The 24,443-nt window shown below is 37.7% G+C and overlaps 2 protein-coding genes across 12 annotated transcripts in view; one reads left to right on the plus strand and one right to left on the minus strand.

The window, feature by feature from the left end:
- The window catches only part of BBS9 (Bardet-Biedl syndrome 9), a 304,545-nt gene extending 304,280 nt beyond the window's left edge, over positions 1 to 265 (minus strand). Inside the window, exon 1 of the mRNA XM_025147546.3 lies at positions 66 to 265. The gene's annotated coding sequence lies outside the window, so the exon portion shown is untranslated. The remainder of the gene's footprint in view (positions 1 to 65) is intronic.
- On the plus strand, positions 244 to 23,786 carry NT5C3A (5'-nucleotidase, cytosolic IIIA). Of its 11 annotated transcripts, XM_046917470.1 has the most exons (13): positions 244 to 414; positions 3,815 to 4,143; positions 6,450 to 6,556; positions 6,954 to 7,048; positions 12,080 to 12,186; positions 18,557 to 18,655; positions 19,066 to 19,135; positions 19,829 to 19,875; positions 20,258 to 20,343; positions 20,592 to 20,681; positions 21,709 to 21,871; positions 22,308 to 22,508; positions 23,112 to 23,786. In XM_046917470.1, exons 5-13 carry the CDS (start codon positions 12,085 to 12,087, stop codon positions 23,211 to 23,213), a joined length of 960 nt encoding a protein of 319 aa, XP_046773426.1. In that variant the 5' UTR covers positions 244 to 414; positions 3,815 to 4,143; positions 6,450 to 6,556; positions 6,954 to 7,048; positions 12,080 to 12,084; the 3' UTR covers positions 23,214 to 23,786. The 11 variants fall into 11 exon arrangements, with proteins under 11 accessions (XP_046773426.1, XP_046773434.1, XP_046773437.1 ...); XM_046917478.1 differs by lacking the exon at positions 3,815 to 4,143; XM_046917481.1 differs by lacking the exons at positions 3,815 to 4,143; positions 6,450 to 6,556 and adding an exon at positions 14,623 to 14,671.
- Positions 23,787 to 24,443: the final 657 nt, after the last annotated feature.

Raw genomic sequence — 24,443 nt, forward strand, 5'->3', positions numbered from 1 at the left:
GCCGGGTTCTCCCACTTCTGCCCGCCGGAGGGGACGGGGGGTAAGCGGGAAAGGAGGAGGTTCACCTGCGTTCCTCCGGAGCTTCCTCAGCTCCCGGTGGGTACTTCCCCTTCCCACAGCTCTCACAGGATCCTCTCCGTGCTCTGGCACGCCTCCCTGCGGCACGCGGTCCTCCCGGGCTCCCCCTCTCACGCTCGTGGTCCCGTCCGCACGCAGCGCCCCGCGTGGAGTCCCGTGCTGCGCGCCCGCCGGGCGGGCTGAGGGCGGCGTGCTGCCATGGACCGCGCGGCCGTGGCCAAGATGGGGGCGGTGGCCAGCGCCAGCGTGTGCGCCCTGGTGGGCGGCGTGGTGCTGGCCCAGTACATCTTCACTATGAAGAAGAAGACGGGCAGGAAGACGAAGATCATCGAGATGGTACGTGTGAGAGGCCGGGCTCGGGCGGGCGTCGGGTTTGGCGCGGCTCAGAGCCCGCCTGTAGCTTCTGAAGGGCAGCGGCGGGCGTGTTCGGCCCTCTGTGAAAGTGGGAAGCAGTGCCCGTTCGGGTACTATAAAAAGACTGAGCCGTCTCGGTGTTGGCTTTGGTAGGCTTGTTATGCCGAGCGTTATTCAAATGACCGCTGTTGTAAAGCTGGGTGTATAGGGATGTAGCGCAGGCGATATGCTGGTGCCCCCGGTAGCCTTCACGCCTCGCGTTTATCGATCGGTGTCACCGTGCTGAAGGACCGAACTGAAATCAGCCACTGCTGGTGGCTGTTCTTTGATTCCCTGGAGGACCTCACCAGAAGCTCAGGTGTTTTGATTGATTTATACACGGAAACACGAAGAGTTTGCTAAGAACAGCCAGGACTGTGTATGCGGAGGCGAGGCGTCTCACTTGGCTGTGGTACATGGCATTGAGCAGTGGAAGTCATACAGTGCCGTGTTTGATAACGTGGGCCCAGAGAAGAATTCCAGTTAGTGTTCTTAATCACAGCCCTCGTGCCTGCTGCTGGATCAAGTGTTTCAGTGGTGTTTGCAGTTATCTGTCACTTTGCTCAGTGATCTGAGTGGGATGTTTTGCTTTTGGTTTCTGTGAGGTCCCTTACAGAGCAGGGATTGGCAGTCTAGATAGTGTTTTGTTGGTTTTTTTTTTTTTTTCCTAAAAAAAAGCTTGGATTTTATAAAACTCATTTGAAAACGTTCTGTGCAATTACACTGGATAGCTACAAACAACTCTTAATTTTTAAATTCTAGCACTGATAATACTAGAACTTAGAGTCACATGGGCAGTGGGCTAACAGAACATGGAAGCCTGGTCATACAGGCTCTGGGAAGCCTGGTCTAGTGGTTGGCGACCCTGCAGGGGATTGAAACAAGATGATCATTGTGGTCCTTTTCAACCCAGGCCATTCTATGATTCCATTCTGTGGTGATTATATGATATAGACATTCCATGTCTGTAAATCTGTAAGTCCATGTCAACAAATCATTTTCACCAGCTCCCATCCTCAATACCACGTTTGCTCTGCTGTTCATAAAATGCCTAATGGTTTTTAAAGGTGTGTTTGCGTTAACTCTGTGCCATGTTTAGATAATGTTTTTGCCAGCAAGTTCAGCTTTTTAACTTTGTTGTAAAGATTTTGCTACTGAAAAAAAAAAATGTATCAATGATAAATGAGTCTCCCAGGTAAGCACTTCAGATAACATTTTCAGTTACACAGATCTGTGATCCTGAATAGATACTTCTGAAAATTCTGCTTTTAGGATCATAGCTGTTCAGAACTTGAAGTTACAAGGGAAAGGCAGGGCTTGCTCCAAGCGTGGCAGCTTTCTTGTATGAAAATGTTTTACTGATTAGATACAATATGTCAATGCTATCTGCTCACTCCCAGAGCTGTTGTTTCAACTGATAGTCGAATTGGCAGCTCTCTCAGTTAACGTCTCTAGTTCATCAGCTGCAAGTCTTTTTTCTTCTTCAAGGAGTATTTTCCTTGAACATATGTAATCAGGCTGGGATATTTCTCTTACTTCAACATATGGAAATTATGTAAACGTCATGCCAAGGATTTTAGTCTGTCAAATAAGGGAGAAAACGCACGTTAAGTGTTAATTTTACCTGAATATTTTGCATTCTGGAGAAGTTTCTGAAATAGCTTTATCCACCAGTGCAGCTCTGATTCAACATTTTGCATTTACAAGATGCTATGTCTATATTACCTAATCAGGGAGAGACCTTCCTTTGTGCTTTGAGGAGAAGGTACAGTTTTCCAGTCTGTAACATAGTATAAGTTAGTGCGAAAGGGAAGAATACTGCTTTGTTAAAATACATTTTTATAGCACGAGTTACTGTGCCAAGCCAGTGTTTGGCATTCGGGTATCAAATTTACAAGTTCTGGATTGCTCATCTAGTTTTGTAGAATTTTGTTGTTGTTGTTGGAGTTTTCTTTGAGGATGGTTACACTTCATTTACAGATTCAGAAGAACGTTGGCTTGCAACTTCTACCAAAATCCGTAGGGATCCTGGCCTGTTTGTACTTTAGTTAGGTGACTTTACTTTTCACCAATGTAATGGTTTTTAATAATAATTAATTACAGCAAATTTTTACTTTCTTTTAGTTACAATTAGGTGAATATAAGAACCGAATCTAAGTAAAAGCTGAGCTATAGCAATGTTTAAATACTAAAAGGAGAGTGGCCTTTGTGAATCAAATAGAATAGCTGTAAAGCTAGTTGTTATCAGGGATTCTTAATGGGAAGTAAATTCTCAAGCATTGCACAAAATACAGATATAACCATGTTGCCTTCTTGAATTAAAAAAAAAAAGTAATGAAATTCTTAGATCTGTCTCACTTTCCAATAGATAAATCCTTTAGCCAAATAATTAACCTGGTACATGAATTTGAGCTTAATAAATAATCAAAAAAAATACTGCTTCTTGGTTGGAAGCAAAGGTTTAAGTTTGGAATTTAAGTATGAATATATTGCTTCTATTGACCATCTAAGAGATTTTATGTTAGGCACTGATTAATGTACTTTGCCTTCATTTTCAAAGTAAGAGAAGTGTTATCAGTAGACGTTGAGGCAGTCATGTGAAGTTCCGTGAAACAAACTATATCAAGCTTCAATGATTGCAAATTTAAAATCCCTTTAAAAAGCAGTTTCCTATTTTAGAGAAAACTTTTCAACCACCTGTTGTTGGATGCTTCTGGCATCTGTTTTCTTTTTAATACCTTGTGAGGAGAAGAAGAAAAATGCAATTCAAAGAAGAGAAATGCATGAGTCTTGCAGGGTTCAAATTTACCTGGAGAGATAGAAGTAAAAACAGTAAGAAATGAGGTAAGTAACAGCTACCTCCCTTCTTAAGTAGTAAAAGAAAGTATTCTGTGAGCATGACTGTCATAAGATTGTGTGCAAGGGCTTTATTATTGTTATTTTCCTGTACTTGCCAGTCTCTGGCAAGAGTGGCTTCTCGTTTCATAGGTGACCGAGGTAATGACAGGTGAAGGATACAGACCTTCACACTGCTGTGAGTCAGTGACCTCCAAGTGGAGAAGGAAATGAAGGAGTGTATAATATGTAGTATATTGATGACACTATCCTTCAGGAATCTAAATTGCTAGTATGTGAAATTTTGTCAGGCACATATTTTTTCCTCTATGAAGGCAAAGGTGAGTTCGAGCCTCAGGAAATGGGAATCAAAAAGCAGAATGGAAGGAATATGGACACTCTCATGTATCATGTGGGACTTCCTGCGTGTTGCTGGTAATTCAGTAGCAATTTTAATTGTACCCGTAGAGGTTAAAATGACACAATTTGTCTTAAATTGTCACAATAGGTCTGGAAAATGTTTCAAAGTATGTTATCTTTTGAAGAGCCTTGCTTCAAGAAATGTGAATGTCTGCCTCTTACCAGTTACTGGCACTTAAATGAATATCATTCTTAGGCAAGTTACCTATTTTTTTCTGTCTTGTCTGGTTGTACTTCATGTTAATTGTCTTCAACACGTCAAAGTTTCCTCTCTCCATGCATGCATACAAGCATACTGTTTTCCAGTGTACTGTAGGCTGTGAAGAGTAAGCCTTGAAGAGACTTTAAGGAAAAACAGCGTGAGAGAGGAGCAGCCTGACAGACCTTATAGCTGTAAGCTGGTGCAGTTGTCAGAAGGTACTTCATTCTCGAGCTTGTAGGAAGTGCAGCTGCAGTAGACAGTGCCGAACAGCAGGTGGCTGCAGTGTGCACTTCCCATCAGTTGCAGAGCGGCTCTCTGAAGGTGGATTAACACTCTCTGCAAGTAACTTGTCATTTAAGATGCCCTGTCCAGCAGCAACCGGCACTTCTTGGCCACTGCTGTCTCCAGATCAGACATGTACAGCTGAACTGCTCCTGCATGCACAGGGCCTGGAGCAACAGCAATGTCTGCTGCCTGTTAAATGCTCAGCACCGAAACTTGGCTGCTCCCATCACATGCTGCCTGCAGCCAAGAGGCAGAAATAGCTCACAACCACTTTCCCCACCCTCCTTTTCTAACTAGCATGCAGAGAGAGAGATATAAGGCCAGACAAGTCTGGGCAAAATAATTTGCTAAGTATACTGTAGTTGTAGGTGTGAAGAACAAAACTTCGGATATCAAGACAACCTTTTCCTCTGGGCTCCTTCCAGTCAAATTGCTGTGCAGTGGTTGGTCTGCATGAGATCCCAGGATAGAGGTCTTCATGTGTCAGTCATGTTGACAAGTTGCAGTTGCTTTCTCTTACCAAGAAGTACTCAGCAATGATCAGCTGCTTTTGAACATCAAAGAACTTACTATGATCACTGCAGGCAGCTTCTTAGTCCCTTGTCAATCATGCAGCACCTTGACTAGCACTGCCATTAATTTGGCCTCTGTGGCTGTTATGCTGCTCACCTCTATCAATGACGAAATTTCTAACTGTTTCAAAAATCATATATCCTTCCTTGTAAGTCCAGTAGATTTTCCTAATTTGACCACCCCAGGTATTGAGACTCTTTTATTTGAATGTTAAAAAAGTGTTTTTCTAGAAGTGGACGTATGCTTAAGGCTACAGCTCACAGGCTGAAAGTGACACCCCTTGTGTTTAAGTCCTGAAATAACTATATTCTTTCTGTCCAGTAATGCCAGCAGAGTCAGAATTGCACCAAGTAACTAAACTCAAACAATAAATGCAAGGGAACTTTTGAGTAACACTCACGTAAACTAAGTAAATTATACACAGTAGTAGAAGGAAATGTGGCTTCTGCTTTCATATATGCCCGTCTTTAAAAAGAATGTACTTAGGTTGGAATTATTCTACTTTTTTGTTTGTCTTTTATTTTTTAAAGGGTATAGGGCAAAGCCCAGACTTGGACACTGAGTATTCACAAAGTGTCTAAATACAGAAGTTCAGACTTACGGTGTTTCTGTGTTGTGGTTTAAGCCAGCAGGCAGCTAAACATCACAGTCTTTCACACACTCCCCCTCTATGCAATAGGACTGGGGAGAGAATCAGGAGAAAAAAAGAAAGTAATGCACAACCCAACTGTTTACCACCCTCTGACCAGTGCCTGGCCAGTACCCAAGCAGCAGCGGTGTCCCATTCCCCACCCCACAGCCAGCTGCCCTCGGTTCTGTAGTTTCCTGACATTGTGTCATATGGTATGGAATATTCCTTTGGCTGGTTCAGGTCAGCTGTCCTGGTTCTGTCCCCCTCCCTCCAGCCTCTTTGTGCCCCCCATGCCCCTCACTGGCAGGACAGTACCAGAAGCTGAGAAACTGAAGTGTCCTTGGCTCCATGCAGCACTGTGCAGCAACAACTAAAACATAGGTGTGTTATCAACACCATTTTTCTCCTAAGGTCAAAACGTAGCATCCTACCAGACACCATGAAGAAAAAAAATCGATTCTATCCCAGCTGAAAGAATGACATTTTGCTGCCAAGAAAGGTTCCCAGTCTGACTTATTATTTCTAATTTTTCCTCACTTGTGAGCTGTAGTTTCCTTTACACCCTCTTATATCAGGAACTAATTGCCTGCTCTGTAAATTGGATCGGTGAAATAATCCAGATTTATTGGAGCTTTTGTTTCTACATAAGAGTTTGTGGTTCTCCACTATGATGCTCAGATAGAATGAGTACCATTGAAAAGTGCCATTAACCTTGTTCTTTGAAAGTTCTCGCTCTTTGGTGGAAACTTAGTAGTTGTCAGACTGTATTTTTACACTTAGCAGATATTAACAGTTAGTTGTTTCCTGGGGGTTGCATCTGCCTTTGCAACGTAGATCAATTAATGGGAAAGCCTCATTCGTCTGTGTTACCATGGAAAAGTTATATATGAAGCTGAAGGGTAGAGTTTAGTACAAAGCAGTAGTTATATCGGTACATCAGCAGTAGTAATATAGTGTGTTGTATATTAGTGGCACAGTAGCAACAGTATTAACACAAAGTGTTTTTAAACAGTTCCTGTATCCCTCTTACAGGGCATATCCAGAGGTAAAGAAATAAAAGACGTCCTGTTGTATTTTTGAATGGATGGGATAGCCAGAAACACCCGTGAAGCGCTGGGACATGGACACAAAACAATGCATTACGCTTCAAGTCATCATACTGTCTATTACTTTTAACATGAGTGTATGGTAGCTGCATTTCATCTTTAGAATTAAGTGATTTATTTATCCATTCATTTATATTTTTATTTTTTGAGACGTTTAAGTGAAGATCTGTACTGTAAGACATCATAGCAGTTAAAAAATAAATGAGTCTCAGCATGTAACTTTAACTGTGGTATTATATTAACACTGCATTCTTTCGTGAGAATTTTAGTGTCTGGTAATATATTGTGGATTAAACTTTGTCCTGCTGACTTGGCTTTCAGACTGGGTCCTGCCACTCTGCCATTCAAGGGTCAGAGTTTATTTGATCTAGATACAGAATTCTTAGGCTTGGTGAATCTAAGCTTTTTTTTTTTTTCTTCTTGCAAGCAGATAAGAGGAGAATCAACAGCAACTGTTTCAGTCCGGGCCTGGGTTTAATGCAAGTTCCACTCTAGACAACATTACATTGGGAAGCTTCTAGGAAGGCAAGCACTTGTTTTTAAGTTCTTTCAGTGTATGTACACATAGAAATAATACAGGATATTTCATAATAAAAAGTATACATGCAAATGTAGCATTTGGAAAGCTCATTACAGCTCATTAAAGTTATATAATTATGCGAGCTGAGCTTCTGCACATCTAATACCTAACTAAGAATTTATAAATATATGTCCATGTCTACATACTGTCAGTACTTAGGATTGGATTCTGTTTGAATGGATATTTTGTAGAGGGATTCGTTCTACCAACAACCTCATGTGTAAGCATTCTTCCAGTAAGCATTACATTCTGTGTAACAAGAGAGGGAATTGGATCTTTCAAATAGTGAGGCTTCAACATCCATTCTGTTGCTATAGTAATTATTAGGAAAAACTCGAATTCAAAAATTCTAATTTTCTAAATGAATTGTATGTCCCTATGCTCCCTAAAGGAAAACTGATAGAAAAAAAAACAAAGAAGGAAAATAAGTAAGATACTTGAAATTAAACTTAAGAACTGTCACGAATAGCAAATGATTCTCCCTGTCACATTAACTTACCTTCTGTGAAAGGTCTCACCTGGTACAAATATTGGCTGTTTAGCAATGGCTCAGGGAGTCTTTTCGTATTAGCCTTCCTTGTGCCATCTAGTCATTTCTTTTCCAGACTGAAGAATTTTAGTATATTCAGTTGTTAATTGCATGTAAGCTTTTCGTATCATCACTCATTCTTACTGCCCCTCTTGGTACCTTTTTCATTTCTGCTCTATTCCCTGTTAAGGTAGGGAGTCGTGTATTGCATTTGAACTTTCAGCTGCAAGTTTAGCTGTCTCTCATACATTTGGTTGCACGTGTGACTGGAGTAGAACAGCACTAATAGCTTTTTGTAGCTCAATCAGAAATGGTCAGTCTGTAGATGACCTCTTGTGTCATAAAGAAGGATTGGTTTTGGATGAGTTCTGGAAAATCTGTTTTGAATAAGGTTGCTAAATATGTCCTTGGATACATTATTGACCTCTTCAAATCTGTTCTGTGTGTACATTATTTTTAACATTTTTGAAACATGAGAGTTTAGAAGCCAAAACACACTCATCCCCAGCAGTACTGCTGAATCTTAAAAGTCTCTACATTGAGATTTTTTGTTCTGAAGGCAAGATTCTTGCTCTCATTTTGTCCTTGCCAGCCCAGAATAAAATCCATTTCTGAGCATTTTTTCTAGCAAGTGCTATTCATGCTCTTTCTCTTTAAACAATCTCTTACAAATCTACATTCCTTGTAAGTGAACTCTGTAATACATACACAGGCTTTCATATACATACAGTGCTTTGTATTGCATCATACCAACCATACATATGGCTAGCATTTTTTACAGTAAAAGCTCTACCAGAAAAATAAGTTTATCTATGATTCCCTCATGACATCCTTCCAAAGCTTTATTTAGCCCAATTTCACTAAGCTGGACACTTATCTTATTTTCCATATGGTTGTTATTTACAAATGCAAAAAGCAATTGCTGGCAGCAGTATGATGCTCATCAATTCAACTTCCTGGGGCATGGGGAAAAATCAAGTTTGAATTACATTTTTTTTCTCTTTTTTGGGTATTTTTTCTGCTCGGTTTGAATGTTTGAGTGCCGAGGTTCAGTTTGCTTTCCCTGTTTCCAAATTTGCAAAATACATATTGGTGAGTCTCATTAGAAAAGCAAAAATTGGAAGAAAATTCCTTAACGTATAGAAATGATTCTGCGAGGGTTTTATTAAAATTGGGAAATATGTTAAATGTACGTAGGTATATTCAAAGCTGTTCGGCTGTAGTGGGCTCACTAATCAAGACTGAAAGGTAGTAAGCTCATGAAAAGCTCAAGTTTGTCCTGTGAGCTCTGTTTTCTGTAGTAACTTCTAAAGAACAGAAAAGACTTTAACAGGACTTCTTTCTTGATCTCTCCAAACTTATTTGAGTTTAGTTGAAGCATTCAGCTTTTTACTTAAAGGTCAGCTGATTTGCTTACATACCTTGTCTGTGCTGTGTTCATTTCTTGTCCCAAGGAAATAGGTTGAACGTAGGGCAGAGGTAAAACTGGCAGAACTAGTTTTTCTTTGCTTTAAACGAGAAACTTTCAGTACCTTGAAAGCATCCTGAATCTCTACAAACCAAGTTCACTTAACACACCTCCAGATGAAAGTAGAGCCTTTCCATAGTCTTATATTGCCAACAAATCACCCAATGTTTAAAGCTTTGCTCTTTTTGTTTTTAGTCTTCTTACAGTATTGTGCAATCGAGTTACATGGCCCTTTGGCCTTCAGCCAAAGAAAGAAGGTTAAAATAGAAGCTATCTGTTGAAACGGCAATACCTCTTTCGTTTCTGGCTCTCGGAATATATTTAAATGACCTTCAGTATTGTGAGAGTAGGAATACCATGCTGGATGTTGTTTCCCTCTCTTTGAAAAAGAAACAGTAATTCTACTTCATCTCTTAGCAGGAGTTAAATACCAAACACTGACCTGTCTCAACTTGGCAGTAGCAGAACAAAGTCAGTAGTGGCCACTTGCTCTCTGGTAGTTAGTTGTGTAAAGCACACGATGCAAGGATTTCTTAGAGCTACAAATACTATTTCCCTTATTTTGTCCATAAGAAGTTTCATATACTGTATTTTCATTAAAGTGAAAGCATACTGTTAGTAGAGATAGTGTAGATGTTTTTCTTGGAATTAGGTGGTGGCTGTATTAATGCCTACAGAAATCTTGCATCATTTTCTAACTTTTGCTAATACAGTATTTGTACATTTAAAATGCCCATTCCTCTGGTATACTCAAAGTTAGTCTGTAAAAGTTAGACTTAATTTCTGCAACTCTTTCCTTCAATATTAAATCTCATGTGAATTAAAAAAAAAAAAAAAAAGCAGACAAAGGAATACATATGGTGTGTGTGTTGTTTGTTTTTCACTTTCACAAACAGCAAGCTAACTTTCTTTAAATTCTGGATAGCATGAGAATTAATTTTGTCACTGAGGTACCGAAATATCAGCAGGCCAGCCCCAGCAGCCACCACATCCCAGACTTACCTATGAAGTTCACAAGACTTACTTATGTCAGTACTGTTGTGAGCTTTGAGATACATAAGAGCTCAAAGACAGATACTTTCCAAAGCACATCTGAAAATAGAAATCCTACACTATTACAAACTACAGCTTTTTATTGTGCAAATAATTATTTTCAGTACTGCATCATTATACATAACTTTCTCAGACATTATGGAGATACTTTTAGCTAATAGCATATGAACTGTACATACAAATACTATAAAAGGGAATATTACCTGTGTGTTTTGTATTACAGCAGTGTACAAAAGATATAATGAATAGATGGAATGAGTGCTATGATACCTGGCAGTTACCAGTGCCAACTAAGTTTGTCTTATTGCAGGGGTTACTTTACATTTTGAACAGATCTTTCCAACTCTTTCGTTGTTCTTGACGCGTATATTTGGAAGGAACTCATTCAATTCAAGGAGGATAAGTTTTGATTAAAGTCCTGTGTTCAGTATCAGCTGAAGTTTTCACTGGTTCACTGGGTTAAACTACGGTGTACAGCTGAAAAAATGGAGGTACTCTCTGTAGGTCACAGGCTGGGGAAACCTGACAGACTGCATGCTGGCCTACAGTTGGAACGTGGGCACAAAGCTTCTATGGATCAACGGTTCCATTCAGAAAACGTCCACTGGTCTATTTATTTTTTTATTTGTTTAATATAGAAAAACAGCACATATACCTTAAAAGGAAATTTTCATAGCTAAAGGTATTTCTAGAACCCTGGTAATGTGTTTTGTTTGCTGTGTTTGTGGTTTGTCTGAAATTATTATCACAAACCTAAGGTTGAACACGAATTAAAATGTAGCATAAGGAAGCTTGTACTGTTGCTACAACAGCATTTACCTTCATGTGACACATTCAAGCCCTTACAACTGGGAGCATGGTTATAAAATACCTCCTTCGTCCTCTTAAAAATAAGATACATCCTCCTTATCACCTAGTTACAGTCTTTGATCTGGCAGTACGCCCAATGACAACCTTCTATGTATGTCGAGTCAGCGTGTCACTCAGAAGCCCTGACAAACAAGCCTCCTTGATTTCCTGTTTCAGTGTTGCAGGCTTACTTAAAGTCAAAGCAGAGAGATTACTTAAGTGATCGATTTGCTGTTTGTACGCAAATAAATGCATGCTGCCTTGCTAGTTTTCTTGACACCGTATGGAGAAGCTGAAAGGAATTTGTGGCACTGCAACAGGAAACCCTAAAATACTCTGAAAGATTCTGTAGAACAGTTAAAAAGTAATAAACTTTTGCTTTGAGAAACAAATGCCTTCCTCTGTTGGAGCAGTCCAAATTTGCCTGCTGCATCCATGAAAGCTGTTCATTCAGTGAAGGTCAAAGGTTTTGTTGTTGGTGCACCAGCTGATCATCTGTTCGCCGTTGAGCTGCACTGCTGAGCATAACAAACTGCTGCGCAGTGCTGACGTGCGTCACAGGACCCTGGGGTTTTGCACGGGGATTAGTCAGGCTGTATTTGGAAACGCCCTCAACTGCACCTCGCGCTGCTATATTAGTGTCTCTCAAGCAGGAGGAATTTTCTTTTCCTTCTGCAGCTGCTCCTGCAAAACCCTCGGGTAAGTGTGCTCAGCTTGTCAACAGGACCGACTATCTTCTGCCTGCATTTTTAAGCCACGGTTAAGAGATGAGGCGTTATGTATGATTGTTTACTGTGATAAACTGTATTTGCAAAATGTATAGTTGTTAGCTTAGAAATGACAAGAGCGTTGAAGGAATAAATACATTTACCAGTTTTTTATTGAATAAGATAACTCAATTTGCACATTCTTCTACTTTTAAATATGTATCAGAGTAGTCTTAAGCGTGGGTATTTTCAGGGTGGTCTAGCTATGTACCTTGCATGTCTGCTTTAATATCTATACAGCAGGAATAGCAAACATCACGTAATATAGCAGACCAATTCTTAAAAGGATTTGGTTGATTTTTGTTGGCAGCCTGTATGCAAGCCCTGCGTCTCTGGACTCTGCTTGCCACCTATGCAGTTGCAGTAGGACAAAATCAAGGACAGAAGAATCAGGAGTGCCCTAAGCTCAACGCACAGGTACTCTCCTTCAAAAGCACAAGAGAAAACACTGTTGTCATGTTTTCTGTAAACAGTCTTTTCAGATTTTTCTGTTTTGTGTTTTTTGTTTTTTTTTTTAACCAAGCTAAATATCAGAACCCACCACACTAAGTGGAAAAAGATGTAAATAACTAAGCAAAATAAAACAGGAAAAAATATATTTAGTGTGCATCATACTCTGCTTCTTAAAATAGCTTAGATAGAAAAGGCACTTACAGTTATTTCACATAACCAGGGGATCTCTAGTTTTGCAAGATGTTTTCGAGCAACTGTGAAGATATTTAATGTTCTGTTGTTCCATTTCCATCATAACATTTGCCTATTTACTCTGTAAAGGTTGTCCTAAGGCTATTTCTTGGCAAAACTACCAATAGCAAAACTTAATTGTTACTATTTATTGGAGATTTCTTATCATATTTGAGTTTACATCTTACGAACATAAGCTGCATGACGTTCTTGGTTTGGGTCATCAGAAATTTTAAAAACCTGTCCTGAGTTCAGGTCATGCTAGTGGACTGCATCATCACTGGTGCCGTTCTCTTGCCTAGCTGCACATAATGGAGTGATCAGTGAGACCCCACTCTCCTTCAGTAACTTTTGGTCTTCCTGCCTAAAAGACAGCTGGGGCTGCTGGGAGAAAACTGTTGCACTCCAAGACCAAAATTCAAGTTGTCTGAAATAAAGACAGTGATTTATATTTAAGCACATTGAAGCTCTGTATGAGCACATACAGACAGAGGAAAAGATACGCACACATCCCTTACTGTAGCTTTTGTTCCAGCCCCAGTGTGGCTTCTTGCATTTCAAATATTGCAAATAGCAGAAGTTACACGATGCCAGCTTGCTTTTTAAACTTTTTTGTTTGTAAACTTTGTTTCCTAGAGTAAGCAGATAAAATTAGCGCTCTGTAATAATGTCAGAGGGGAAGAGAAAATGGAAAATAAGATATGTTTATCAATTAAGGGATGTGCCCTTTTTCTTTATGATTTCACCAAGCGCACTTTCTGTCACCAAGAACACCAAGATCCAATTTTCTGTAACTTGCCAGGGTATCAGATCTCACAGCTATCACTGATATCATACCCTGCCTTTTTTGGTACCTGTCCACAAGTAAGTATATGTGATAGCTAGTCTCAGACCTTGGAATTGGGTATTTGCAGTTCCCAAAATAAACATAATTTATAGCATTTTACCTGGAAGTTGTCACCGTAGGCTAGAAACTAGCATAGGCTAGAAAATTAGCAAATAATTAAAGCTTACCCATTTTATCACTTTAATTTGCATTTTTCTTGTTCAGAAATAATGTTAATGGATCCCTCTTGTTGCCAGCCCATTCTTGTGTGTCCTCTGTATCATAAGTTAATCGGTTTGGAGCCTAGTCTAAGACAAGTTTCCTAACAGATATTAAAACAAAATGATGCAATACTTGGAATTCACAAACTGTCAGTAGTGTCATGGCTAATTCTTATTTATGTTCTTAGCACTTCAATGACATTGTGGTCATCTAAAGTACTCTCTCCTTCATTGAGAATTGTAGAAAAGTCTCCTTAATATTTTACCCACCTGTGATGCAGGGTGTTTTCTTAGCAATGTTTTTTGTGATACATCCCTACTAGATTAGTCTTTGTAAAATAAGAAAACTTTGTATCTGCCAAGTGGTGTATTCTTACAGGGGTATTTGGAAAAAAAATCAGGCAAAGTATTTTTATATGTCCTTGCTCAAAGCACTGCTTAGCACACTCATGCTGATAATCTTTTATATTTTTAGCTGTTACAAGGTAATATTTCCATCTATTTATCTGGATTTTATTGTGAAGTAAGCCATTTCCCTATGTGCTTAAAATAGCAAGTCATTCATCATCTCATCCTTCCCCACTGAAAATTACAGATAGTAATGCCACCTAAGGTTCCACAGCTGTCCTCCGCATCAAGTGTATTTTTATTAGTTATTACTCAAATTGACTTTTTTTTTTATTATTTCTTTTTAATCACAGGAAATATTTTTATTTGACTGGGTAGCGGGGGGGATTCAAAAGTTCAGTATATTCTTAATTCCAGAATATGGAGTTATACCTTTTGTACACAAGTTATTACTTGCCTAGGGTACCATATTACTGATTATCACCAACTCTTGGTTAATAGTCTGAGCTGCATATGCTTAGATACACGCTGTCTCAAATACTGATGATATATATAAGCAGCACCCAAATACAACATGAAGGCAACTCTGTTTGCACACTTGCTGTCCAATTGTATATAGGAAACTTAAAAAAAAATAAAATTCAAAATGGTCTTCACAGTATGTACATTTCCTCTTAATTTAACTCAGCTACATAGATGTATGTCTCGTGTACTAAATAGATATGTTATGCTCAGAACTGGCATTGTTGTAAATGACCATTCTGTGGTTTGTAGGACGGGGATTTCCACACCTGCGTGAACTCAATATTGTTCATTCGTCAAGGTATGAATATAACACTGTTAATTACAGAAGAATTTCCTAAATCTTTAGTTCAGTTACTTGCTATCAAAAATAATCCCATCTTTTTATCCTTTTCGTAAATCAAATTAAGCTCAGCCTTAAAATAATGATCTTCAGTTTTATCCTTGTTGCTTCTCTTTCAAAGCTCCTTAAAAACCTTTGAGTCTAGAAACTTAAATGTGTTTGTGGCCAGCATATATACCAGCCACAAATTACCTTTGGGAGTTATCATCTTTTAACATAGACTTCCAAAAGCTACCTGTTGCTATGAACTATTTCAGTAATGTATTGATGTGCTGGAAAGTAAAACTCTTTTCACACCTTTATAAAATGACAGAATAAGGAGGGTCATTTAGGTGCTTCCATGTGATGTACTTTCAGGTATCATAATGAAATATGAATTTCTTTTCCTGTGCTTATGTAGTTTTAGTCTTGTACATAGAAGCTCCTTGCTCCTAAAAGCATTCTTATCTTTCCTAGATGCCCTGGAGTATATTTGTTTGTTTGTTTCTGCATATAGAATCGCAGGATGACTTGGGTTGGAAGGGATCTCCATGATCATCTAGCTCCAACCCCCCTGCCACATGCAGGCTTGCCAGCCACTGTGTCAGGTTCTAGATCTAGATGGGGCCCAGGACCCCATCCAACCTGGCCTTGAGCACCTCCAGGTATTAGCACCCACAGCCTCTCTGGGCAGCCTGTTTCTAGCACCTCACCACCCTCTCAGTGAAAACTTACCCCTGACATCTAATCCAAATATCCCCTCTTTTAGTTTTAAACCGTTACCCCTTGTCTTATCACTATCTACCTGTATTAAAAACTGATTTCCCTCCTGCTTATAAGCTCCCTTTAAGTATATATGTTCTTTCTTGTCAACTGGCGCATCAGAATTATGGGCCTTCTGCATGTATTGAGTTGAATCCTAGAGCTTTATTGAGCAATCTGTAGAAACACGAGTTTTATCACATTATTTACACTTGTTTTATTAGCATTATTTCACACTTTGTTCTTTTATCTATCTTACCAGTTCCATCCAATTTGAATCTGTTTGTCTATTTCAACTATGAAGAATGGTAAATACAGAACAAAAAACAACAGCAAGACTGGGCAGAAGTGGAGAAGTGTCTTCTCACAGGAGAAGACAGTTTGTTAGAAAACTGGTGGTTGCTTATTAAGTAGTTCCACTTACTTGTAATATGTTAAAGCCCAAGTAAAATAATTGTTCTTAAAGTTCAGTTGCAAATGTGAATGCAAGGAAGTAGTGATCAAGACAATAACTCTTTTGTCTTACTGTACCTGTCTGGAGCATTGAGTTTATCAAATTCTAGATCCATAGTGAAAACTTGGGTTTGACTATGAGCATACCTGTGGTAGCGAAATTTCATGGGTTATACTCATTGCAGAAGACTTTTTTGTCCCTCTAAGTTAAAATACTGGCTCTTCAACTGACTTCAATTCATATATAAAAATGAAAATTGTATTAGAAATAACCAAAAAAGGTGACCTTGAGTAGGAGTATAAGTTTACAACACCAAAGCAGGAAACTTTCATCATACTCAAAATCTTAAGCAATCTCTTAACATAATCTGCCGAATTCTTTACTAAGGGTGGTGTTTCAAAAACTTACAAAAGGCTCTGCTAGTAAAACACTTGCGAGCAATCCAGCTTTCCTCATGCAGTCTCTCCCTCTGATTTCTTCATCTCTACCAACAACTAGTCTGTTTAGATCAGGTACATTATGTAATCTGTTGCTTAGTATCTAAGTAAACCAAATAATGCTTGAACTACCTCTTACAAAAAAAAAAAGAACATTTAGATTTCACTTTGTTTAACTTTTGCATTCCAGATCTCAAAGTATATATATAATTTGCTGCCCGAAAGTCAAAGGAATTAGATTAGTCAATTCACAGTGAAAGGTTTATAAAACAGTCAAATTGCTTTGTCTTTCATTATAGAGAAACAATCGCTATATACCACCAAGTAACTGGTAAGGTTTGGTTTACCAGCACTGTGTAAAATAGAAAAGTACTGGAACACACCTCTAAAGGGTTGCAGGTTGTTAATGTTTTGGTTTATGCGGCTAGATCACTTGATGTACATCTACTTATAATTCTGAATTTATGTCTGTAAATGCTTTACGGATATATTTCTCAAAAGATGAGGGAATTCTTTAATACATATCTTTCACAAAGATACTTTGTGCTTATTAGCTTTCTCAATCCCCAATCTGGGATGCAGTTGACAGCTGGAAATGAATCCAGATGTACCTTTTTTTCTTTTGAATTTGCTGCGTTAATGAAAGTAACAAGGCACTGCAGCTACACAGAAAAGAACAACTATCTTGGGTTAAAATGTACCACTTATGCTATGGCAAAGACTTTTTCTGTATATTTCTTACATCTGCAGAAAAACAGGAAAAGCCTACCTCTTCCAAACTGAATAAAAGAAATGCAGTTTCTTTCTTTGTGAGGCTTATGAAGGAAAGAGGTAGCAAAAACCCTGCCATGACTTAAGAATCGTTGGCAAGGTACTCCGGTATATGCAAAACTTTTTGGGTGGGTGGAAAACCTAAAAAATTGTCTAAGACTCACAATTAGGGTTTTAGAAGGATCTCAATTTTCTGTTTTCATTACTGTCTTTGCGGACATCAGCCAGAAATTCGCTATAAAATTAAAATTATTTGTCATATTTGACTAATAGGAGCATTGGTGTGGAAGAAGCAGTACAATCTAGCACGACTAAATGTAAAATTTACACTTTGTGCAACTACTTGTTTCTAGCTAAGTGTAATTAGAGAAGAGTATTTGGTAATTACCAACTGTATTTGAGTCAATATCACCATATAATTTCTAACAAAATATATCAAATATAGGTATTATATAGGTATTATGTGAAAGATCAAAGTAGTCCTTCAGCTGAGGCCATTTCAGAGCAGAAAGATGATGCTGAGATACAGGTGTTTTGAACAGTGTTATGATTCAAATAAATGGGCCAGGACAAAATCAAGAACTGTCAGAGATATGGAAATATGTGCCCTGTAAAAGAGAATTGAAGCAATTGGGTTTCTTTAGTTCACGAAGAGGGGAGAAGTACTCAAGTGAATACCTGTGAAAAAGAATATTTTACTCCAAGTTGAATTAGCTAAAATTAACTAAAAGAAGTGTTTGATAAAGGTTAAGCTAACTTTTCTGAATGTAAAGATAGTTGAACAGTAGAATACTTTCTTGGGAAAAATAAAGGATATGTGAGTACATCCTCTGAGAAATGGGTTAAACAAGTATCTGCTGAGAATGATGTAGCTGTAATAGTTTGCAAAGTGGATGGTAGATAATATTTAACAGTACTTTCAGCTCCTTTTTGCTCACACAGGAGGATCTTTTCCATTACAAATGCATGTGTTTGCAATAGTTAAAGAGACTAAAATGTCATCTTCTTCCTAAAGCAAACCATAACTGCAATTTGACTGACTGTTTGTTCTTAGTAATTCTTAATGATAATTGCACAAAAAGCTAGCTTTTAAGATATGCCATCTCCTAGAGACATAATTCAACCACAAGGTGATCCTTACGTCCTGTTTCCGTACATTTCCTTTTTCCTGCAAGTACAGTTAATTTTTCTAAGTGTCAGTTTACTGAAGAATTTGATATTAGGAAAGGAAACAAAAACATACGTTGAAACCAAAAACTGTACACAGTCATCAGTTAATGCTTGCAGAAAGTATTCTATTTCTTGCCATTTTTAACTTTCCTTCCTGTCCTGAGTATGAAATGGTGTCACGTGAAACAGCAGAGCTTCCAGACTGATGGATAGCAGGTATTACTTACTCCCCACCAGGTATATTTCTGTCTTTGTTCTTACTCTTCACAGATGCCAGAATTTCAGAAGAAGACTGTCCACATTAAGGACCCAGGGAGAGTAGAAGAGATTATTTGTGGCCTCATCAAAGGAGGAGCTGCTAAACTTCAGGTAAAAATAGAGAAGGTGTAACCGGTTCAGAATGAAAGTAATCATATGATTGTTGCTGTGTGCCAAAAAAATCTGATCTATATATAACAAATCAGCCTTCAGGTAATCTCCAAAACTTGACATCTGTTAACTCTCTTAATAGGCCTTGTTGATCCAACTGTAATTCAGCCAGATGGTAGTCAAGTAAATGATATAAATATGCAAGCTTAGTATTTTCAGGATGTACTCCAATCAAAGGAATTAGAAAAACAATTTTCTTAGAAAAAAAATTATGGTGTATTCTGGCTTATTTTATAGTGAAACAGGTTTCTGTGAAAAATATGCTACTCAACTTTAACAGAATTTCTATCCATTCTTTATTTTGTCCCTCTGTGTTGTAAGACAGTTTTGCTTTTTCTTTCCTTAAATAGATTATTACAGATTTTGATATGACATTAAGTAGATTTTCCTACAATGGAAAAAGATGTCCAACTTGCCATAGTGAGTACTTTTTTTTTTTTTTTTTTAATATGGATTGGTTCATTCACTCCTTTCAGTTTTTCTTAGAGTTTAATTTTCTATCTATATTATTTCTAAACACACGAGATTTTATATTGACTTGTTACTGAGGGCTGCACAACCTAGTGAAGTATTATAGTGAGAGTCTATGTGTTGTATGCATATATCTTTTAATTACTATCCATGTGAATTAAAATCAGTTGTCATTCACAATTACAAACTAAGATCTGAACTACAAGAAGTTAGTGACTAGATATGGTAGGGTTGACTTCTGTTGTTGAAAAGCCCTTAATAGTCCTGACACCTGCAAGAATCATATAGTAAACTCCTTGGAATGCTTGACATTTTTGCTCTGGAGCCTTCTAGAACAAATGAAAATAATTTAATAATGAAGTAGGGATCTTAAAATGTAGGTTGCCTGATAATTATTTCAGAAACACTTAAATCTCAAGAAATAAGAGGCTCGTCATTGACCTTCTAATATGAGGGGAGGATAGTAGTATCATCATGCTTATGAAGAAAAATGTGCCTTTTATTGGTTGATGGCAAAAAAAAACTCTGAGGAAACATGATGGTATGTTGTCAAACATTGTCTTCTGTGCCATTTTCAGTGTGGTATAGTGAAGTGAATGAAACGTAATGTCTTCTTTAACACTTGTTTTTCTGCCTCTCCAGACATCATTGATAACTCTAAGCTCATCACAGAGGAATGCCGAAAAAAGGTAAACGGAAAACACCATCTGCGTGTTTGTTGTACAGACAACTGGTTTTATCCCTGGCTGTACTGTGCCAGCACTACGAGACAGGATACTTTCAAATACTTGAAGCTCTGAGATCTCTCTGAATGTAAGGCATCTAGTCACTAACAAAAGTGAACCGAAATACTTCTATTCTTGATAGTAGCCTATAGTTTAGTTTAGCATTCAATTTTTCGGCGTAGATATACGTGCAATCTGACTTTTTATGTGTACAAAGAGTATTTAAGATTCCATTTTATTTAAACAATGTATCTAGAATTTAAAAAGTTGTTTTGAATGATTAGACTAAATACCAAGTACTATTTTATAAAGATACATTAAACATCTGTGTTTTATTTTCCTTCAGTTGTTGCAGCTGAAAGAAACATATTATGCTATTGAAATTGACCCAGCCCTCACTATTGAAGAAAAATATCCATATATGGTAGAATGGTAAGAGAAATCTTCCATATTCCTATTGTATTCAAATTAGACTTAATAATAGATTAGATTTAAAAATAAGAAAGTTTTTAAAATGAAATTAATGGTAGTAACTAGCTTTAAAACATTAATTGAATTAATCTCCTGAGTGTTACACTACTGTTTTTGTTTTGCTGTTAATATGAATTAACAAAAACTAAAAACACAGGATGCTTTTGGTAATAACAGGTAAGTTGCCCAACCTATTTTTTATGTTCTAGGTACAATAAATCTCATGCACTACTCATTGAACAAGGCTTACAAAAGGATAAGCTTGCAGAAGTTGTGAGAGAATCTGATGTTATGCTGAAGTAAGTTTCTTTTGATTTGAAAAATTCTCTTTTGAAACAATTTCTGTATGTTCGTAATGTGTGTTTTTATGGGGGGAAAAAAATCCTGAGAATGTGACATCTTATTATTGGAATACAGAGAACTCTTCATATCCTTTTATTCTGTAGATAAAGGCCTGTGGTGATCACACTGTATAAACCAGAGATAAGAAACTACTTTTTTTGAGGTTTGTTTTTGAGTCTCCAGTGAAGTTCATTTCTGCAGACTTTCATCCTCTTAAAGTTGCACCGGTGTCTTTTTTTTTTTAATATTTAAAGGGGGGTATAGAGTGCATCTTTATTCCTGTAAAAACATTCCCTGCAATTGTTTTATGTGAGATAAAATGCAGTGACTTGAGGAACACGTTGCCAGGTTGCATTAAATTGTTCTTCTGTGGCTAAGGGCAATGTTAAGAGCCAGCAAAATCCTTGCTTGAAACATGCTATGTGCTTTGGCTCCCATCTGTTTTAAAATACTCCAAAACTGTGTGAATTTTGGAATAGTGAAACAGGATGTTAAAGCTTAACTTGTGAAATTGTTTATTGTATTGACCAAATTCTCCTCTTGCAAAATCAGCAAGTGCACAGTCTCCAGCTGTGAGAAAGCCTAAGGCTGTGTAGGTTGAATCTTCATTCACAGGCTAAAATTTCCTCCAAAACTTTCGTGATAATAAAGTAAAATTCTACCATTCAGTGTCAGTGCAGAGAAGTGTATGGGAATAATATCTTGTTCCTGGAATACTGTACATAGTTATGATCTGGGTATTGAAAACTAAAAACCTTTCAGCAAAGAGTGACAGGAAAGTTGTCAGACTAGCTAGTAGTTGCTGCTAATCTGAGGAGTTGAGGCAAAGGAGGAGATGAAGAGAAATGCTCAGTGAAGATTAATTTTCTTTTCCAAAGACGATGTAAATGTTTTCAGAAAACTCTGCTGTTTCTTGCCTTTTTTTTTTTCTTTTTTTTTTTTTTTTAATTGAAATTTGGCTTAGATTTACATCCTGTGTTGCAGGGAAGGATACGAGAACTTCTTTGATAAGCTCAGTGAACATAATATTCCTGTGTTCATATTTTCTGCTGGGATTGGAGACATTCTTGAGGAAGTTATCCACCAGGCTGGAGTCTACCATTCTAATGTCAAAGTTGTTTCCAATTTCATGGATTTTGATGAAAATGTACGTATATGTGATTGCTTGTGGGATTTAGTTGCTATTTATATATACTACGAGATGAACATTTTAATCCATCAGCTGTAGCCATCTGCCCTGCTGTATGGAAAATTAGAACTGCATATTCAACGCTCTCCCAAGCACAAAATCAAGCAGAGGGTAATAGTTCAAACACTGTTTATGTGATGTGACTAAGATATAATTCATTTCCCATAAAGACAACCTCATAATCAGCCCAGTACACCAATACTCCTCCTCCAGGCAGGGAAGATCACCACCTCTCTAGTCTTAACAATTACAGTCATTGAGTTATTTAACGGTTACTTACCTTGTTTGTAATTAGAGATTGAATAGTTAGAAGTGTATTTATAGATTAATATACTTCGTTCTATATTATATTTTGTCTATATAATGCTAGAAATAACTTGCGTTTTCTTAATAGGGAATATTAAAAGGGTTTAAAGGAGAATTGATTCATGTTTACAACAAACATGATGGTGCCTTGAAGAATACAGAGTATTTTAAACAACTGAAAGACAACAGTAATATCATACTGCTGGGTGATTCCCAAGGAGACTTGAGTATGGCAGATGGAGTAGCAAATGTTGAGCACATCCTTAAGATTGGTTATCTCAATGATAAAGTAAGTAGCCTTAGATCCTTGTAACTTGGAATGGAATACTTATGAACTAACAACAGGTTAATTATAATCATTAAATATCAAAGCAAGTATTTGGACCATACTTGTTTGGAAATCTCAACGTGTTTCATGGATTTCTTACTTCTAGTTCCTCCCAAATCCCACTTTCTAATACTGGATTAATAATTGAGCAAAACTGTAATCTTCCAAATAACAAATTTTGTCCATTACTCTTCCCCCCCTTTGGAAACACAGAACTGTTAACCATTTACAATGTACATCCATTTGCATTCTTGAGAAAAAATCTCAGTTTTCTATTTCTGTCTGTCTTTAAGGAAACTGAGAAAGCAGGGTTGGTTTTTTTTCAGTATCTGTGCATATGGGAATCTGGAATAAATGTGAGGTTTATCCTGGAATGTGAACAATTAATTAATGTCACTTTTCTCCCTCTTTGTCATCCTGTGGAATTCCCATGTAGGAGTGAAATATAATTTGCATGGCTTATTCTCTGACTTTGAAGGAAAAAGATGGCAATATTTTAAGGACCTATATATATTTATATTCTAAAACTAAGTGGGTCTCTCTCTCTATCCCTTCTGCAATTAGGTAGATGAACTTCTGGAAAAATACATGGACTCTTACGATATTGTCTTGGTGAAAGATGAATCCCTGGAAGTTGCCAACTCCATCCTACAGAAAATTCTGTAGCTTGCAGTCTCAAGTCACTGCGTTCCTTCCAGAAGGCAACTGAATAGAAGAGCACACGCGTGCAATCTTAAGTGTATCTGTTACTCATTGACAGAACTGTTTAATTTAAAACTTTTATCCTCATTTTGTTATTTTGGAGTATATATGGTACCCATTGTCAACTAGAAGCTCCTTTTACTGCTGTTAGGCTGTTCTTTATTGTCTCACACTCCTATTAAAACTAGATTTAAATTGGATTTACAGATGTGATAAACTGCTTCTGATGGGGTACTGTGGTTTGCTGACTTTTAATCAGGCGTTTTAAAGAACATTTTACTAAATGTGGCTATTGTGTAAAACTGAAGATGCAAACATGCTCTGAATAAGCAGCGTGCACGGGTTTGTTTTGCCTTTGCTTCTTTCAAAGTGTCATCCAAAATCCAGGAAGAAAACTCTCTGATTCCACTGCAGCGTTAGAAAAAGAAAAGATTTCAGTCCCAGCTGTACTTTGAAAGATACTACTTATATGCTACAGACTGTCACAGAAGTTTTTCATACATATTTTTCTTCAGTAAAAATACTGCACCCACCCAATTCAGGCAGTGTGTTCTCTATCAACAGATTTCTGTATCATTATGAAATATTCTATATCTGTATGTTTAATCTCTGTGGAGTGGGAAAGTCATACTGTTTTAAGTCAGTACACGTGAGTCAAAGTTTCTCAACCTCTTACCAACAGGTGGTTCACAGGTTAATAGTATCCACCAGCTCCTTTTCAGATCTTATTTTCTGTACTGCTCTTAATTCCAGCCAACTCTTTCATGTCAAAGCTAGCAGAGCTTGTCTAAAGTACTTTCTCTTAGAATTCTCAGTGAGCTGAACAGAAAATCAAAACAAAGCTAGATCTTAACCCTGGATTTTAAAAGCTGATGTAGCAATCATGCAAAATCAAGTTTTCTTGACAGAAGTTCTGTGCACTGGAAACAGTTCAAGAACCGCTGCAGGCCTTAGGCTGGCCTTAGATTACAGTTCTGCTCTCTACAGATTGGAAGCACAAGTGTCAGTATAGCATCTAGCACTTCCAGCTTCATTATTCACATCTGTTCAAACATCTGCCAAATCTTGAGAAGGTATTTCTTGTGTACTGAACACTTTGCGGCACCTCTCAGCATTGCATACAGAGTGATACAGCTTAACGTAGCCACAGCTTTGGAAGCTTGCTCTGATCAGTGCAGGAGAAGCTAAAGGTAG

Source organism: Gallus gallus, chromosome 2, assembly GCF_016699485.2.
Source record: "Gallus gallus isolate bGalGal1 chromosome 2, bGalGal1.mat.broiler.GRCg7b, whole genome shotgun sequence".
NCBI lineage: Eukaryota > Metazoa > Chordata > Aves > Galliformes > Phasianidae > Gallus > Gallus gallus.